The sequence below is a fragment of the Moschus berezovskii genome, chromosome 2 (assembly GCF_049115385.1).
Source record: "Moschus berezovskii isolate FMDL1 chromosome 2, NW_MosBer_1.0, whole genome shotgun sequence".
Lineage (NCBI taxonomy): Eukaryota > Metazoa > Chordata > Mammalia > Artiodactyla > Moschidae > Moschus > Moschus berezovskii.
In genome coordinates this window covers 31,638,775-31,656,780 of record NC_142461.1, presented here as the reverse complement: position 1 = coordinate 31,656,780, position 18,006 = coordinate 31,638,775, and the positions used below count along the sequence as shown (strand labels likewise).

The 18,006-nt window shown below is 52.4% G+C and overlaps 1 protein-coding gene across 1 annotated transcript in view; it reads left to right on the top strand.

The window, feature by feature from the left end:
- Nucleotides 1-11,221, top strand: part of IGFBP2 (insulin like growth factor binding protein 2) — a 28,906-nt gene extending 17,685 nt beyond the window's left edge. The window contains exons 2-4 of the mRNA XM_055398204.2: nucleotides 7,140-7,369; nucleotides 8,376-8,516; nucleotides 10,708-11,221. Of these exons, the coding sequence (XP_055254179.1) occupies nucleotides 7,140-7,369; nucleotides 8,376-8,516; nucleotides 10,708-10,872 (536 nt within the window). The 3' untranslated portion in view covers nucleotides 10,873-11,221. The remainder of the gene's footprint in view (nucleotides 1-7,139; nucleotides 7,370-8,375; nucleotides 8,517-10,707) is intronic.
- The last annotated feature ends 6,785 nt before the right edge of the window (nucleotides 11,222-18,006 follow it).

Sequence of the window (18,006 nt, the reverse complement as noted above, 5' to 3'; positions counted from 1 at the left end):
GGGAGATGTATTAACCTATGATGAAGATGTGTGATGGTTTTTGGAAAAGGTCTTTTCTCATCAGCCCTGCATAAGCAGGAAGGGGTTAGTGTCTTAAGGCTTGTTTTCCTCAGAGTGTGCTAAGGTTTCTTATAAATCAGAAATTGTTGTTGTTCAGTCTCGAAGTCATGTCCGACTCTGCGATCGCATGAACTGCAGCATGCTAGGCTTGCCTGTCCTTCACTATTTCCTGCAGTTTGCTCACACTTATGTCCATTGACTCGATGATGACATCCAACCATCTCGTCCTCTATTGCCCCCTTCCCCTCCTGCTCTCAATCTTTCCCGGCATCAAGGTCTTTTCCAATGAGTTGGTTCTTCACATCAGGTGGCCAAAGTATTGTAGCTTTAGCTTCAACATCAGCCCTTCCAGTGAATATTCAGGGTTGATTTCCTTTAAGATTGACTGATTTAATCTCCTCGCTGTCCAAGGGACTCTCAGGAGTCTTCTCCAACACCACAGTTCAAAAGCATCAATTCTTCAGCACCCAGCCTTCTTTTTGGTCCGACTCTCACATCTGTACGTGACTACTGGAAAAACCATAGCTTTGACTATACAGACATGGTGTCTCTGCTTTTTAATACACTGTCTAGGTTTGTCATAGCTTTTCTTCCAAGGAGCAAGTGTCTTTTAATTTCATGGCTGCAGTCACTGTCCACAGTGATTTTGGAGCTCAAGAGAATAAAATCTGCCAGTTGTCAAATGGAGCAGAGGTCAGAGCATTGCAGTACCACAAAGTAACATTTCATGAGAGGAAGGGTCTGCTGGACACAAAGGTCTTCCTTAAATAAGGTTGTCAGTGCTACAGTCAAACAAGCAGACACTGACAGGGAAAGGGCTGTGCCCAAAATTAAGTTTTAGTATTTCTATCTATAAGTAGATTGCTGGAATGTCACTCTCCTTGGGTAGGTTAGGAAGGCTGGGTCACAGAGCAGTGTGGAGACCCCAGGCCAATTATGGAACACTTCTGACAATAGCAGAGAGGTTGTGTGTGGTCCTGGAGACCCAGGTACTGGTCCTTTTGGGCCTCTAGTTTGCTGTCTGTAAAATGGGACGCCTCATCCATTTCCTCTCTTCCTTCTGCCTTTCTCACTCAGCTTTCCTCCAGGTGTGTAAGGGGTGAAGTTGGGACAGTGTCCCTACTGCGTGACCAGCCTTCTCCCTGCCCTACGAGTCTCCCACAGGTGCGACTCTCCTCTCCTATCCTCTTCCCCACTTCCCCACTTGGAAAAGCTTCTTCTGTATATCATTAGGAACCTGCCTGCTACAGCATTGACCCATTTCCTGGGTCACTAGGCAGAGAACAGTTACAGCTTGCTAATCCTTAGGCAGTATGTCGTCAGGGGTCTTGGAGTTCCCTGTCAGTTATCTCCAAGCCTTCAGGCTTTTCCAGTTCAGTGATTTGGGTTGCTAAGAACCGTTTCTTAGACTGACCTTTGCACTGCAGCCCATGGAGCTGCATACATAAGTGGTTGCTTAATAAATATTATTCTGAACCAAACTCTCCTAGGCAGGAAAAAAAAAAAAATCCAACTTGGTATTTTTGTTCCTGAGGGCAAATTCCATCTCTAGCTGGAGTTCTTCCTGTGGAATGTTTTCCTGCGGACTGCCCTGTCACCTATAAGAGAACAGATGGGCAGAGCTTGGTAACATGTGATGATGTCCTTGTCCCGCAGCGGGTGGGGGTGCCATGTGGGTTCGTCCCCCAGGGAGGGCCAGCCCTGTGTGCTTGGCATTGTGTATGCATGCAGCCCTTGGGATCCTGCCTGCCGCCCATGGGAGGTGGATCCTGTTTGTGCCCATTTTACAGATGAGCAGTGAAGGCACAGAGAGTTTAGGTAACTTGTCCAGGGCTGCACAGCTCGATGGTGAAGCTGGGATTCAGCCAAGCGATTAGGCTTTGTAGGCTGAATGCTTGAACCTCTTTGGCTGGTAATAGCAGTCAAGGAATCAAGGCTCTTCTCAGCCTACTGGCCTTTCTCATCTCCATCCCGGGAAATGATTGCATTTCCCTGGCTCTGGGCTTCCACTTCAAGGTGGGGGGTGGGCGTCAGCACCTGCGTCAGCGAACCAGGCCCGTGGATTTCCTCATCTTATTAGCGCTTTCATCGGCAATGATTAAATCAATAAAGGAGTGGGTTCCAGGAACATACCCTGGAACCCAGGCGGCCTCCCTGAGGGTAGACAAACTGACCTTCAGCTCAGAGCGGTCAGGGACATCTGGGAACAGGAAACCACCTCTGTCCTCCTGGGATAAGACTGCTCACTGGAGCCCTGTCCTCTGGGACCCAGTGTAGGGCTATTTTATATGACTTGGGGGCCCTAGGCATGTTTGCCTCCATGGGCCCCTTCCCCCACAAAAAATGTCTTAAAATCATATTTTTATAACTGCACACGTATCAGTGTTACATGAGGACATTTGCTGTGACCTAAAAGTTTACTATTTTTTCTTCTGATTTTAAAAAGAAATGAAAATATTTCCTGGGGCTCTGGGTACTGTGCCCACCACGGTGTGTAATGAACAGCCCTGCCAGGAGCTGGAGGCCCTGAACGAGCATTCTTCTCTGTGCCCTTCACCTCCACCCAGTGTTTCCAGAGCTTTCCGAGGGCCTGGTTCTGAGCGTCAACGGTGGGCTCACCTCTAGGCACAGTGGTACGAGTGCCCGGGAGAGTTGGGGAAGAGGGGTCAGCAGGCTGCCTGTTCTCTGAGGTCCCCACCACCATCGCCAAGAAGGTGGGCTCAGAGACCAGAGGCGTGCCTGGGGATAGAGCTGTGGTGGAGGGGGTCTTAGCTGTGGCGGGGCGGGGGGGGTACAGTGTAGCTCAGATCTGCTTTGTGAGGGGCTGGGGGTCTTGAGCACTGAGCCATGGAGAGCATCAGGCCTCTGGGTAAAGCCTAACTCCTGAACATTGGTTTTCACCTGGGGGCATTTTCGCCTCCCAGAGGCCATTTGTAATGTTCAAAGGCATTTTTGATGATTGCAACTTGGGGTGGGTGCTGCTGGCATTTGGTGAGTGGAAGTCTGGGATGGTGCTGAGATCCTCACACAGGACAGCTCCCAACAAAGAATCTTCTGGTGCCAAGGCCAGTAGTGCTGAAGTCAGGAGACCCCGACCTCAAGAGTGTTCCAGACATTGGTTCCTGTGAGTAGGCCCTTTCCGGAAGCTCCTCGAGAGGACTGAACACGCAGGCTGACCTGCTCTCTTCCAACCCGAGGCGGTGTGATTACAGCCACAGTAAAGATGGCCTGTGTTCATCTAAGCCTTGGGGTGGCTTCCCGTGAAAAGAGAGGAGCCAGGTGAGCTTCTGAGAGTCACAGCTTCAGACAGCAGAGTGCATGGGTCCAGAAATGGTGGGAGATTCCCAGAGCCCTTGTCTAGTTCCCTGGTCAGCAGAATGTATGGTCTGGAGTGCGGGAAGTGGTGTTGAGTTCTCCAGAAATTCTGCCACAGCGGGGCAGGAAGCTGACTGGGCAGGGCATGGTGAGGTCGGGATCGTGCCCAGAGTGAACTGGGGCTAGGCGATAGCAATCTGCAGGTTCCTGTATTGTCTTTCAATGGGGTCCTGTGTGGTTCCTGCGTGGAAGCAAGACTTTTGTAATCATCTTGCTCTTTTCCTCCTATGTTCCCTGGGCCGTGCCAGCAGGGATGGGGGCAGAGAGCCTAAAATTGTCCCACGGGTCCAGGGGCAAAGAAGCCTGTAGAAATGGAAATGGCAGAGCTGGTGGTGAGGCTGGGGTTGAGTCCTCTGCTCTGCTTGTGCCAACATCTGCCGCGTGTGTCAAGGTTAACATGAAGGACATGGAGGGTTACCTGAGTCAGATGGAGGGTTACCTGTTTATTTGCCTGGTTTATCTCAGACTCTCTCAAGCCTTCCCTGCAGCCTGCTGCCCTCCACCTCTGATATCTGAGGAGAGAGGGGGGGATCTTATCTTCTTTGTGGTTGGCCTCAGCTGCCTAAACACCCCCAGAGGAAAACTGTAGCCAGCCCCCCATTCAGGGGAATGTGGCTGGTAGCAGAGCTGGGGAACCAGGAGCGCCTTCTCTTAGGGTCTCTGGGTTTTTGCTGTTTGGGCCTCAAGGACAGAAAGGGGAGGTGGGCAGGGTGAGGAGCGTCTGGGGCGGGTTGATGTAGAACATGGTGGATCCGGACTCCCACCCAGCTTGGTGTCAGATGCTTCAGACCCGCATTCCCCTGCCTGTGGTACTGGGGTTTCTGGAATAGGAAATCACCTGCACTTGGCTGTTTATGATAAAATCTGGGCTACCTGGAGCCTCTGGGGAAATAGCCATTTTGGAAAAAAATTTTCTGGGTTTCAGAAGGCTTACTCATTTAAAGACTTCAGTTTTTATTTTCCTAAAGTTTAACAATTTTGGATAGAATTTTTTTTTTTAATACTGAATACTTGACATGTTTACCCCTTCCCTTTTTGCATGCCCCAAGGGCATGGCAACCTGTTCCAGTATTCTTGCCTGGAGAATTCCACGGACAGAGGAATCTGGCAGGCTATAGTCCATGGGGTCACAGAGAGTCAGACTCGGCTGAGCAACTAACACACACACAAGGTCATATTATCAACATGAGTCTTATTTTGGGCCACACAACGTGGAAGTTTTCAGGGGTCATCAGTGGCTGTGAAGTTGTTTGTGGGGCACTGAACATCCCCAGAGTTCTTCTGTTTTTTTTAACTGTCTTCTATCCCCTCTGCCATTTGATACTTCTTGCACCAACAACACGCCTTCCTTCTTATTCCTTTTAATTTTGTTGATTTTATTCTGTGGTGGCCTTGCAAACCAGACATGCAGAAACCAGGCTTACTGGAGCAGTGCTCCTGTGAACCATCAGGGTTCTTCATGCATTGACTTTCCCTGTTTTGGGGGGAAAGCATCACAGCTTTACATTGCTCGGACGTGGTGACCGCTGTTCTGAGGCTTGTGAAACTTATCTTCCTGTTTCCCGTTTCTGGGTCAAGTTCCGCATGGCCAGTGTAGCAGAGGCAGATGTCATCAGCATCCCATCATCGCTATTACCATTTTCGTCATCATCAAAGTAATCACCACCAACAGGACATAGTTTCTGCACCCGCCTGTATCTCAACAGCTTTCCCTTTAACGTACACTCAACTGTTCTGTGAAGTAGGAGATATTATTATCCAACAATTTGCAGTTAAGGAAACCGAGCGAGTATACATGCAGGGGAAATACAAGCTGGTATAAAAAATGGAAGAGCTGGGATGTAGCCCGAATCTGCCCTCCTAACCAGTGTTCACCAGTCTGGAAATAATGTATCCGGTTCTAAAGGGATCCTCTCCTCTGGACAGTGAGACCTGACACACAGGTAGCAGGTCCGGTGTGAAGGGAAAGGATGGGAGCCAACCTTTGTTGAACTCTGTTTGCGGGGACCCTGCTGGTGCCTGGTCCTCTGGAGGCTGCTGGAAGGAGATGCTCTGAGGATGTAGGTACCGGCTCCCCGAGGCACGGAGGAGGGTCCCACGCCTTAGCTGATGAGGGAGTGAACACCAAAGCTCACAACCCAGAGAGGTTACCACGGCCCTCCTTTGACAGGTAAGGGTCAGCTCCTTTCCTCCATACAGCACTACCTGGGACAGCGACCCTCAACCCACCACGCTGTGCCTGAATTCTGAAGGGACTACCAAGTACTAAGTGCCTTGCTTGAAATTCTTGTGTAGAAGTATTTATCGTAAAAGACATTTGGGTGTGTTATCCAGACTGTAAGTTTTTGGAGGTGCGCTAAAGGGGAAGCGAAAATGTGCAAGGTTTGTTTGGAGATAGCCCTGAGTGTTCCCTGGGCCTGCACGGGGCTGTAGTGCTGTCTGAGGCCCTGAGGCCCCTGCTGTGTCCCTTAGGGGCTGTGTGCAACCTGGCCTACCCAGATCTCTCCGGAAATGGTCTCCCTGGTCAGGACCCTTCCAGACCATTCACTGTTCCCTGGCTGGACACACCTAAGCCTATGTGAGACAGTGGGGGTGTGGGGCATGGCACATGAGCTGTGCACACAGTAGGAGCTGTTCCCTGTGGCTGACTGGCTGGGGGGGTCTAAGAAAGTTCACAAAGTTAATGGGTGGACCTTGGAGAGTCATTGGATTATGAGGCTACACACGCTGCAATAAGATGAAACTATAACGTGTCCTTGTTCCTGTTCTGGGAGCTCTCCGTGTCATGGGTTAAAGTGGTAGTCGCTCAGCTGTGTCTGACCCTTTGTGACCCCATGGACTATAGTCTGCCAGGCTCCTCTGTCCATGGGATTCTCCAGGCAAGAATACTGCCATTCCCTTCTCCAGGGGACCTTCCTGACCCAGGGATCGAACCCCGGGTCCCCTTCATTGCAGGCAGATTCTTTACCATCTGAGCCCCGAGGGAAGCCCTGTTATGGGGGGAGTGGGGCAGCATGCATAGACAGACCAGGAAACAAGTCAGGGACCCTGGGTCACGCTGTAGGAGTGGAGTGTCCATGCGGGCAGCACAAGAAGGGTGCAGGAGGGCTGATGAAGAGTGACGGCGGAGGCGGTGTTGGACGCTGAGTTCTGGTGGCGACCTCACTAACCACCAGACACCGCACAGCCTAGTGTTCTCTGCAGCTTGAATTTCAAAAAATCATCCAATCCACGCCTTTTCAGACCATAAATGATGAACACTTTAAACAGGGGAGGTGAGTGGTGGGTGAATCTCAGAGGTCTTTCTAGGGAAGAGTTGATGGCCTTAATCCCGTTCCCTGGTGAGGGCCTTGCCCACTCGATCCCCCAACCCTGCCTGGCCTCCTGGGATACGGACAGAGCAGAGTAGGTGACCCAGGTTCCTTTCTGGAGTCAGAGTCTGCATTCACATCCTGGATTGTGATCTTGGTCAAGAAGCTGACCTCTGTGAGCCTCGGCTTCTCCGCCTGTAGAAGCTGGGGGATGTTGGTACTCCTAGCGGCTGTGAAATTGAAATCGATCATCCACGTAGCTTGCTTAGCGCTCTGACTTAGACGTGGGCCATCCTCTTTCTTGTCATTGTCAGGGGTTCATCCAGTCCCTGGAGGGCCCACATCCGGGGAAACGAGACCTGCGGCTCTCAGTGTCTTCCTCTTTCTCTGCAGACAATGGCGAGGAGCACTCTGAGGCTGGCCTGGTCGAGAACCACGTGGACGGGAACATGAACTTGTTGGGAGGTGGAGGTGGTGCCGGTCGGAAGCCCCTCAAGTCCGGCATGAAGGAGCTGGCCGTGTTCCGGGAGAAGGTCACGGAGCAGCACCGGCAGATGGGCAAGGGTGGCAAACATCACCTCGGCCTGGAGGAGCCCAAGAAGCTGCGGCCGCCACCTGCCAGGGTCAGAGAGGGTCGGGTCTGGCTGGAGGGGTGGCAGGACAGTCAAAGGGAGTGTCCTGGCAGGAGGGTCAGGAGCACTGCCGTGAGATCCATGTCCTGTGTGCCTGCGGGCAAAGTACTTTCTGATTCTGCTGCTAACTAACATTCAGTGTTTTTTCGGGCACATCAGTATTTTTTTGAGGGCCTCAGTATCTTGGCTGTGAAATGGGCTGGACATATGGGTTCTTGAAGTCCCTCCCTTCTAAAACCTCCACATTTCTGCTTGGCGTCATTGTTGTTGTTTAGTTGCTAAGATGTGTCTGACTCTTTCGTCACCCCATGGACTATAGCCCGCCATGCTGCTCTGGCCATGGGATTCTCCAGGCAAGAATACTGGACTGGGTTTCCATTTCCTACTCCAGGAGATCTTCTCTGACTGGGAAGTGACCTGCATCTCCTCATTGGCAGGCAGGTTCTTTACTGCTGAGCTACTGCGGAAGCACTGCTTGGCTTTGAGATAGGCCCCGAGAAAAAGGCTACAGTCCATGGAATCGAAAGAGTCAGACCCAACTTAGCAACAATGTCACCAACATTACCACTTGAACTTGCCCACTCTTGTAATAGACGACCCTCACTCAGCTGCCCCTCTTTCTGTCTCCAGCTCCGCTCTGCTGTCTTGGCCCTTGGATGGGTTTATGGAAGGGAATGATGGTTGGGCCACTGGATGGGGTAGAGATACTTCAATTCAGTGTTTGCAAGTAGATCCCATTTTGACCCCTGAAAGGATGGAGGAGAGGAGGGAAGACTCACCTGCAGGCTGACTTTCTCTTGGAGTGGGGCGGGGCCTGGTAGTAAGGCAGTGAGCTTGCTGGGCTGGGTGTCAAAGTTCCTGGTTCCACCAGCTTGCTGTGTGTCCTTGGGAAAGTGGTGTTCTGCACACTGGCTTCCCTCTGAAGCTGTGCTGGGGCTGGTGCTGCGTGAGCCCATTCTCACTCTTAAGTGTCCTCTCCGTGTGCCTGTGCCTGCAGACCCCCTGCCAGCAGGAATTGGACCAGGTCCTGGAGCGGATCTCCACCATGCGCCTTCCGGATGAGCGGGGTCCCCTGGAGCATCTCTATTCCCTACACATCCCCAACTGTGACAAGCATGGCCTGTACAACCTCAAACAGGTGAGTGAGGGTGTCCCTTGCCTGTGTGCCTTGTTCCTGCCCCCCATGCCGCCAGTAAGCCCCTGAGGTCTCAATGCTGAGCCTGAGACTAGTCTTCTGTGAGGAGTGGGGTGGGGATGCCAGCTGCTAGGCCAGGGAGGGCAGGGGCGGGGCTTGTTGGCTTCAGTCCCTTCTGAGGCTGACTTCGATTCCCCAGCTACCTGCCAGCAGCGGTTAGCATGAGAGGGAGCCTCCTGGAGATGAGATCGGGCCTCATAACAATGCCTCTTGACTTTTACTGAGCATTAGAATCACCCACCGGTGATTCTGGGGACCTGGCCACAAAAGATTGCCATTCAGAAGGTTGAGTGGGGTCTGAGAGTTTGCATGTCTAACCATCTCTCAGGGATGCTGATGGTCCCTGGACCCCACTTCCAGAATCACTGTCTTAAACCATTCAAAACCAGGTAGCCTCTCTGGGTTCCCAGTATCTCAAGGAATGGAAAAACACCACTTGAAATGTTACTAAAAAAGGTAATAGAAGAGGGCTTCCTTAGTGGCTCAGCAGTGAAGAATCTGCCTGCCAGTGCAGGACACTGGGGTTCGATTCCTGGGTTGGGAAAATCCCCGGGAGAAGGAAGTGGCAACCCACTCCGGTATTCTTGCCCGGGAAATCCCATGGACAGAGGAACCTACCTGATGGTCTAGAGTCCTACGGTGTCAAAAGGGTCAGATATGACTTAGCGACTAAACAGTTGACAACAACATGAGTGTATTAGAGAAAATTAAGGAAGTTTAAGTTTTTAAAAGAAAAGAACCCTTTTTCCTCCCCCTTCCACTCTGTTCATATGCCTTTTAGTGATTGCTGTGTATATGTGTATTTGCCTAACCACATCAAGTTTATAGTGATTGTTATCAGCTGTTTAATCTTGGTGGGTTGTCCTTTAACCTACCCCACTGCTCACTTCTTCAAGCTCACCCCTTGTGTAGGGAGAAAAGGTCCGTGTGCATTAAGGCAGGATTGAGAGAGTGTGGGCTCCACCAGCCATTCTGTTTTCCAGTGGAGGATCTGAACCCAAGTGCACAGTGGGCTTCTCTAGGGAGCTTTAAACAATACGAATGCCTGGGCCCCACCCTCAGACATCCATATTTTGTGAGTCTGGGGTGCTTTCTGGGCACTGGCTTTTCAAAGGCTCCCCTGGTGATCCTAGTGGGTATTGGAGCTGACTTAAAAGCTGGGTATGTGGGAACTTGCCTGGTGGCTCAGTGGCTAAGACTGCGCTCCCAGTGCAGGGGGCCCAGGTTCAATCCCTGATCAGGGAACTAGATCCCACATGCTGCAGCTAAGATCTGGCACAACCAAATAAAAAAATTAAAAGAGAAGGTGGGTGTGTGGAGCCAGAAGATGGGGTGTGGGGCTCTGCTGGCCCCCAGGGGATCTCACTTCGCCATCTTCTTAGCTCAGGCATCTTGTCCCTTGAAATATCAGTCTACCGTTAAAAGCTATTAGCCCGCACACCTGCCCTCTAAATGTAAGCCAGCCACTTTGTTTGGAGCGCCAAAGAAACAATAGGAATCTTTTCTTCCGAACCTTATGGATAAACAGGGGATTTTCGAGAGGAATTGGCTCATGGGTAAGAGCAGGCACCCTGGGAGGGAAATGCCTGGGTTGGTATACCAGCTGTGGCTGTCACTAGGGGCAGGCCTGGGTTGGTGTATCAGCTGTGGCTCTCACTCGCTCTGGGACACTGGCCAAGTCTGTGCTTCCTTCTGACCACCTGTAAAGTGGTAAAACATTGGTCCCTAATTCGCAAGGTGATTGTGGGGATTAAATGAACGTATGTTAGCCAGGAATTGTAAGCAAGCAGCACACAGATTGCTTACACCACACCCAGCATAGAGCGGGACCTTTTACCATTAGGTGCATTCCCGACCTCCCCTCACAAGTGTCCATCCCTCCATCCCGTACACTGGGTCGTCTGCTGGATGGGACCTCCCCACGTGTGGGGGCCAAGCCTTTCTACTGAGGCCACCCCCAGCAGCCTTGCTAATAACCAGAGCGCAGTTCCTGGGCCAGCATCACCAGCGTCGCACTGGAGCTTAAATGACCGTGCGGAATTGGTAGGCACGCCCAGACCTCGGAACAGGAGCCTGCATTTCAGTGAGACGCCCTCATTTTCATCGGGGCGTCCTTTATGTCCTCTCTCCTCAGTGCAAGATGTCTCTGAACGGGCAGCGTGGGGAGTGCTGGTGTGTGAACCCCAACACCGGGAAGCTGATCCAGGGAGCCCCCACCATCCGGGGGGACCCCGAGTGTCATCTCTTCTACAACGAGCAGCAGGGGGCTCGAGGGGTGCACACCCAGCGGATGCAGTAAACCACAGCCAGCCGGTGCCTGGCACCCCCCACCTCCACCCGTCTTCGGAGCGGGCAGAGCATGGAGAGCGCATGCGTGGTGGGTGGGGGCGGAGCTTCCAGGAGTTCTGACATGTGTATTTATATTTGGAAAGAGACCCGGCACCGAGCTCTGCACACCCCCCCTCCCCCGCCTTCCCCCTCCCCAGCTGGAGATGCCTGCACCCTCCTTGCTCGAGGCCCTGCTGGGCAGGAAGGGGATGGTTGCAGTGGCGGAGCTGGGGTAAATGTTTGGGAGAGGGAAAAAAAGAAATTTTTATTTTTGAACCCCTGTGTCTCTTTTGCTTAAGATTAAAGGAAGGAAAAATAAAGTTTGTGTGTCTTTTGCCTGAGTCTTTTGACGTCCGTCAGCCTCCCCGCGCCGCCCCACTCCGCCCGACCCCCGCGCCCAAAAGACGTTCTGAGGCTTGCCAGCCTCCTTCCCTCCAGCTTTGCCCCGACTGCGTGTGGAAGTCGGGCAGGCCAGCCTCGGGTTCCCATTCATAACAGAAATGAGATGGATGGGGCGGGAGGAAGTCAGGAATCCAGGTGGAACCCCCCCAGCACAGGCCTAGGAGTCTGGCCAACCTCCCCTGCCCCTGGGTGGGCTCTGGGGGAGGAGGGTTGGACCCCAGGGACTCTTCTTCCATCTCACATTGAGATGACACTGCAGAGGAAGAAAGGGATCCTGGAAACTGGAATTGGGGTCCTCTGGCCCCCCCAAATTAAGGAGAGCTCTCTTACCCCACGGGAGACATGTAATCATCCCCAAGGGAAGTGAGTGGGGATCTTGTGACTTGGGAGTCTCAGACCTGCTTGCTGAGGGGCCCAAGGAGCTGTCTGGCTCCAGAACATAAAGCACCTCTTGGCCAAGGCCGAGGGACCAGGGAAAGGGCACAGACATAGGCCCTATTTCTGAAGCAGAATTCTGCCTGCTTGGTTCTGTTGGCATCTCCAGCCCCGGCCAATTCCAGGGGGCTCCCTACTTGGCCTGCCTCCCTAGTGGCTCAGTGGTAAAGACTCTGCCTGCCAATGCAGGCGGTGCAGGTTTGACCCCTGGGTTGGAAGGAACCCCTGGAAAAGGAAATGGCAACCCACTCGAGTGCTCTTGCCTTGGAGAATCCTATGGACAGAGGAGGCTAGTCCATGGGATCTCAAAGAGTTGAGCACAACTTAGTGGCTAAACAACAACTCCATTTTGCAGGAGGTCACAGGGGAAGTGGTGCTTGGTGCTTTTAGGCCCACTGTTCACACATGGCCTTACTTTCCACAGCGCCCCTTCTGTGACATCGTACCCCTTCCTGTGTGGAGGAGGGGACCAGAGGCAGCCATGCCTGAGCCACCACCCTCCTGATCAGCCACCTAGCAACTCAGGAAGGAGAGGCAGGACACCTGGGGGCAGGCCTGGGGGTGAGATGAGCTTCACTTGGAGAAGAAAAAAAAGCAGGTCCCCCAAAGCAGGCAGATCCCCAGCCAGAGCCTCTGGGCTGTACCGGCGAGTGTCTGGCTGCCCCGGAAGTACATTAAAGCTCGGTTAGTCTTCAGGAATCCATTAATAAGGTGCTATTGTTAGCGTCACTTCACAGATAAGAAAAAAGGCCCCCAGAGGTGCCTAACCTGTACTGCCTGGGACCGGAGCCCCTGACTCCTAGATGGGTTTGCTGCTCAGCCCTGAGTTATACTGCCCTCTGTGGGCGGAAGCAAGGAGGTTCTCCTGGAGAGTCTAGAGGGCTTTGGGCACTGGTTGGATCTGTGCCCTGTGGGTCACCAGCCCCTTCACGAGGCGTGCTCCCCCGTCCTCCAATCCCCTCAGCTGTCATCGGCAACCGGTGGCTGCTGCCTTGGGTGGGGCAGCGGTTTTCAACTTGACTAATATTTGAAATGACTGAGGCACTAAAAAATTTCTCATCCTGGGGCTGTGCCCTGCCATCTAAAATTCTGATCTGATTGGTCTAGAGTAGACCACAGGCAAGGTGTTTTAATTAATTAATGTAATTAAATTAATTAAGGTTCTTTGCAGCCGAAATTGAGACACCTGGGTTTGAATTCTGTCCCACCACTTACTATTCGTTTGCCCAGAGCTACATTACTCTCCTCTGAGCCTCAGTTTTCCTCACCTGTCTAATGGGGATGATTTCCGCCTCAACAGGGTTGATACCTGATGTCACCCAGTTGATAACAGCACGGTATATATGAGTGTACCAAATGACAGGGGTTAGGATGGGGCCATTGCTGGGGTCAGTGCTCACGCCAGCCCCCGCAATAGCTCACATGCCCCAAGGTTCCTAACTCGCTTGGATCCTTTCTGTAATGCTTTTTTGCAGAGTTCTGAGGATGCCACAGTCTCTTTGCCCATTTACATGTTACTTGCCCATAGCCTCCTTGTACTCTAAACTCTCTGAAGAGGTGGATTTTTACGGGTGTGTGAGCACCCTTCTGCTATGGCTCTTGCTACAGGAAACACCCTGATGATGTATAGTGTGACCTAGAAACCTTTTCAGAGGGAAAGCTTAATTGCACCCCCGTGGGAAGATGGTTGGCTGGGCAGCGATCTCTGCTGATCAGAGATGTCCAGCTGATCGCTCACCTTCTGGGACTAACTGCCTCTTTCAATTTTAATTTTAAGAGGGGAAGTTGATAAAACACTGGGGCTATACTGCCACTGTGTGGCAATACAGGGAACTTCACCTGAGTGTGCTGCTGCTGCTGCTGCTGCTGCTGCTGCTGCTGCTGCTGCGTCACTTCAGTCGTGTCCGACTCTGTGTGACCCCATAGACGGCAGCCCACCAGGCTCCCCCGTCCCTGGGATTCTCCAGGCAAGAACACTGGAGTGGGTTGCCATTTCCTTCTCCAATGCATGAAAGTGAAAAGTGAAAGTGAAGTCGCTCAGTCATGTCTGACTTGTAGCGACCCCATGGACTGCAGCCTACCAGGCTCCTCCGTCCATGGGATTCTCTAGGCAAGAGTACTGGAGTGGCTTGCCATTGCCTTCTCCGGCACCTGAGTTTACATGGTCTCAAAGAGTTATTTGCTTAAGGGTTGGTCCCAGGAGTCCAGGTTGAGTCAGATGGAGATGCTTGTTAAACTTGGAATCTATGGAATCTATCCTGGACTGCCTGTTCTTGTGCCCTCTGAATTTGGAGAATCACTGCTGTAGTGACTTCGTCTATCTGTCAGATGTGTCTGGAATACTAGCTCCAGGTGATGGGGTAATTGAGAGCATGAGTTTGGAGATAAGGCACTCTTGAAATTCGGGCTGTACCACTTAAAGCATATGTGAACTTTTTTTTTTGCTGTGCCATGTAACTTGTGGGATCTAATTTCCTGAGCAGGGATTGAACCTAGGCCTTTGGCAGTAAAAGTGCAGTCCTGACCACTGGACTGCCAGGGAATTCCCTGACTTAGGTGACTTTGGACACATTTCTAACCTCTGAACCTCATTTGTTTCATTTTTTTAAATATTGAGATAATTTCTCTCAAAGAATTGCATTGAGAATATAAAGTCATTTCTGTTATATAATAAGTGCTGCCTACATGCAGTTGTAGGCTTCCCTGGTAGCTCAGATGGTAAAGAATCTGCCTGCAATGTAGGAGACGCGGGTTCAATCCCTGGATCAGGAAAACCCCCTAGAGGAGAGAATGGCAACCCACTCCAGTATTCTTGCCTGGAGAATCCCATGGACAGACCATGGGGTTGCAAAGAGTTGGACACAACTGAGCGACTAACACACACACACACATGCAGTTGTGCTGCATCCTGGGTTCAGTGTTAGGGTTTTACAATATAAAGAAGGAAAATATTATGGTCCCTGACCTGAAGGGGCTGACATTCTAGTGGAGGGAACCAGCCACCAACAGAAGTGTGCCCGGTGAAATTAAGAGGGACATCTGTGTCTTGGGGGATGCAAAGACAGGCGTAAGGAGGAAGCAGGCATTTGGAGAAAGGAGTGGTGTGTGTAGTGAGTGTGTGCATGTGTGCATGGTGGAGTTCATGCAGAGGGACCAGCACGAGCTACAGTGACCATGGAGGCCTGCCTGAGGTTGACGCTGCCTGCGGAAAGGGAGGTTTACGGTGAGGAGGGCCCACCTGGAAGGACCTGGGTATCTTGCCAAAGGGTTTTGGATTGAAAGCTCTCAAGAGTCAAGGAATTTAGGCAGAGGATAATGTGACTGGTTGTTGTTCAGTTGCTAAATCATGAACGACTCTGTGACCCCATGGACTGCAGCACCCCAAGCTTTCCTGTTCTTCACTATCTCCCGGAATTTGATCAAACTCATGTCCAATGAGTCGATGATGCCATCCAACCATCTCATCCTCTGTCATCCCCTTCTCCTCTTGCCCTCAATCTTTCCCAGCATCAGGGTCTTTTCCAGTGAGTCTGCTCTCTGCATCAGGTGGCCCAAGTATTGGAGCTTCAGCTTCAGCATCAGTCTTTTTAGTGAATACTCAAGGTTGATTTCCATTAGGATTGACTGGTTTGATCTTCTTGCAGTCAAAGGGACTCTTTTCTCCAACACCACAATTCAAAAGCATCAATTCTTTGGTGCTCAGCTTTCTTTATGGTCCAACTCTCACATCCATACATGACTGCTGGAAAAACCATGGCTTTGACTAGACAGATCTTGGTCGGTGAAGTGATGCCTGTCCTTTTTAATATCATGTGTAGGTTTGTCATGATCTGTGCATTAGAAAGTGGGCTCTGACTGCAATGTCCAGCATGGAGGACACGAGTGGGGATGGAAGGTCCCAGCAGGAAGGAACTGCAATGACCCAGGTGAGAAGAGAGATGGTCTGAAGCGGGCAGGGGAGGTGATGAGAACAGTCAGACGGGAGAGCTGTCAACAAGGTGGCTTATTCCTGGGATCTGGGAACTTATCACGTGTCAGAGGTTAAGGAGAGTCAGGCTGAGGCAGCTGGGTGGACGGTGATTCCATTCTCTGAGAGCAAAGAGAGACGGGGAGGAGGAGAAGAAAGCAGATGAAGAGCGAACAGTTCAAGAGGGGGGATGACAAGTCCAAATTTTGTTCGTGGTTTTGAACTTTGGTGCTTCTAAGGTATAAAATCAGACGGGCAAAGTACACGAGCTTATGGTACGAGTTCAGTTTTGGACACTTTGAACTTGGAGGAAATATCCTTGACCCTCCCGTCATTCTCATCCTAATATCTGGTTCATGAGCAAGTCCCATCGGCCTGTCCGTCCCCTTCCCTGCCAGTACAGCAGGAGAGGGGATGGCTGATGGGGGGGTTGGGTAGGGAGAGAGAAGGAAGGGGACCGTCCCTTGGAAACAGAGGAGTGATGTCACGGGTGTGAGAGAACGTGACAGTGGTTTAGCGGCTGACTCCATTTGGCTTGGGAAGCGGAGGTAGGATGTACTCCAAGGTGGGTGTTGGTTTTCTCTGGTAGCAGAGCCTGAAGGCGGCAGGGGGAGCTGGGAGACTCCCCAGGCAGGCTTTGGAGCTCGGTGACCCCTTGGCGGTGTCAGCCCACACGACGCTGGGACTTTCTCCAGCAGGGCTCAGTGGGGCTGTGCAGGAGTGCCAAGGGGAGCTTCCCCAGGGCTGAGGGGCTGCAGGGCAGGCGACAGCAGATGAGTAGATGCTAGCAGTGGAGCCCCATGGGCTCCAGGCTCCCGGGGGAAGCAAGCAGAGCCGGGGGAGGGTTGATGAATCGAGAAACAGAATGCGGGAGGCCGAAGGCTCTCGTTCTCCACTGAGGAAAACGTTGACACTGCAGCCCTCTCACTCCAGTTCTCTCACTGAAAGAGCTAGCTGGGCTTGGAATGGGAAAGTAGCATCTTCAGATTTTCCGTGTGGAACCCCTGAGAGAACTGAGGGTCAGAGAGTGGCTGCAGTGGATGGAGGACCTTGGAGTTGAGAACATTTCTAATAGAGTGTGGGATAAAGTGTGGCTTCTCTGATGGCTCAGACGGTAAAGAAACCACCTGCAGTGCAAGAGACCCAGGTCTGATCCTTGGGTCGGGAAGATCCCCTGAAGAAGGGAATGGAAACCCACTCAAGTAGTCTTGCCTGGAGAATTTCATGGACAGAGGAGCCTGGCAGGCTACAGTCCAGGGGGTTTCAAAGAGTTGGACACGATGGACGGACTACCACTTTCACTTTTGCTAAGAGTGTGGTCTCCGATCAGCCCCACACTGAAGGGTGAATATAGGACAGAGCAGACCCCAGGTCCCTGACGGGTCCAGATCACAGGGCCCCCAGATGAATGAATGGTCAACAAGGTGCTGTGGGTCTCAGCGATGAACTGTGCAAGGAGGAGCAGGTTGAAGGGCAGAGCAGCCTGGAGCCAGATGGCTTAATGACGTGGGGAGCTGAACAGGGTGTTGGTTGGTGAGGGTTGTAGGGGTGGGGGACATGGTGGAGTGGGTCCGGGGGGTGGGACAAGCCTTGAAGGAGGAACAAAGGGGCCAATGATCCTAGCTCACTGCCTCCCATCCCAAGGCAGTATGTGGGTGAGCAGCTTGCCAGTGGAGGGGCCAAGAGACAGTCCTGGGGCTGGTGGTGCCCTGTGGCCAGACTTGGGCCAGCATGGCCTTCCTGCACGCTGCTCTCTCTGCACCCCATCAGCACCCCTGCAGAAAGTGGGCCCTCCCAGCACCGCTGTCCCACCCTCCAACTCTCCCATCACTGCTGGGTACTGGCTGAACGGCTGTATGTCTGCAGGGTTGTGCAGGGGCTTGCGCAGTCTCGGGGGAGAGAGCTTCAGCTATGCTTCAGGATCCCACGTGCCCAGCAACAGGCCAGCCCCTCGCCAGGCAGGGACACTGCCAGTGACTCTGTTTGCCATGTGACTCAGACGGGGCAGGATACCAGGTCTGGGCTGGGCTGAGTGGAGGTGCCCCCAGCTTCATTCCCACACTGTGCCCACAGATGGAGACCCTTGTTGGGGGCAGTCAGGGGAGTACACGAAGGGCGGTGCCTACTGTGGACTCGCAGATGAAGGGGGGACATGGAGATGGGGAGAAGAGCCTGAGAGGAGAAAGGCAGACGGTAGGAACTGTGCACTTTACGTCGATGGAGGGTTAGCCATTTCATAACGTTCCTCTTCACCAGGTGGAAATGGCAGTGGGGAGCTGGGCAGAAACAGGAGGGAGGATT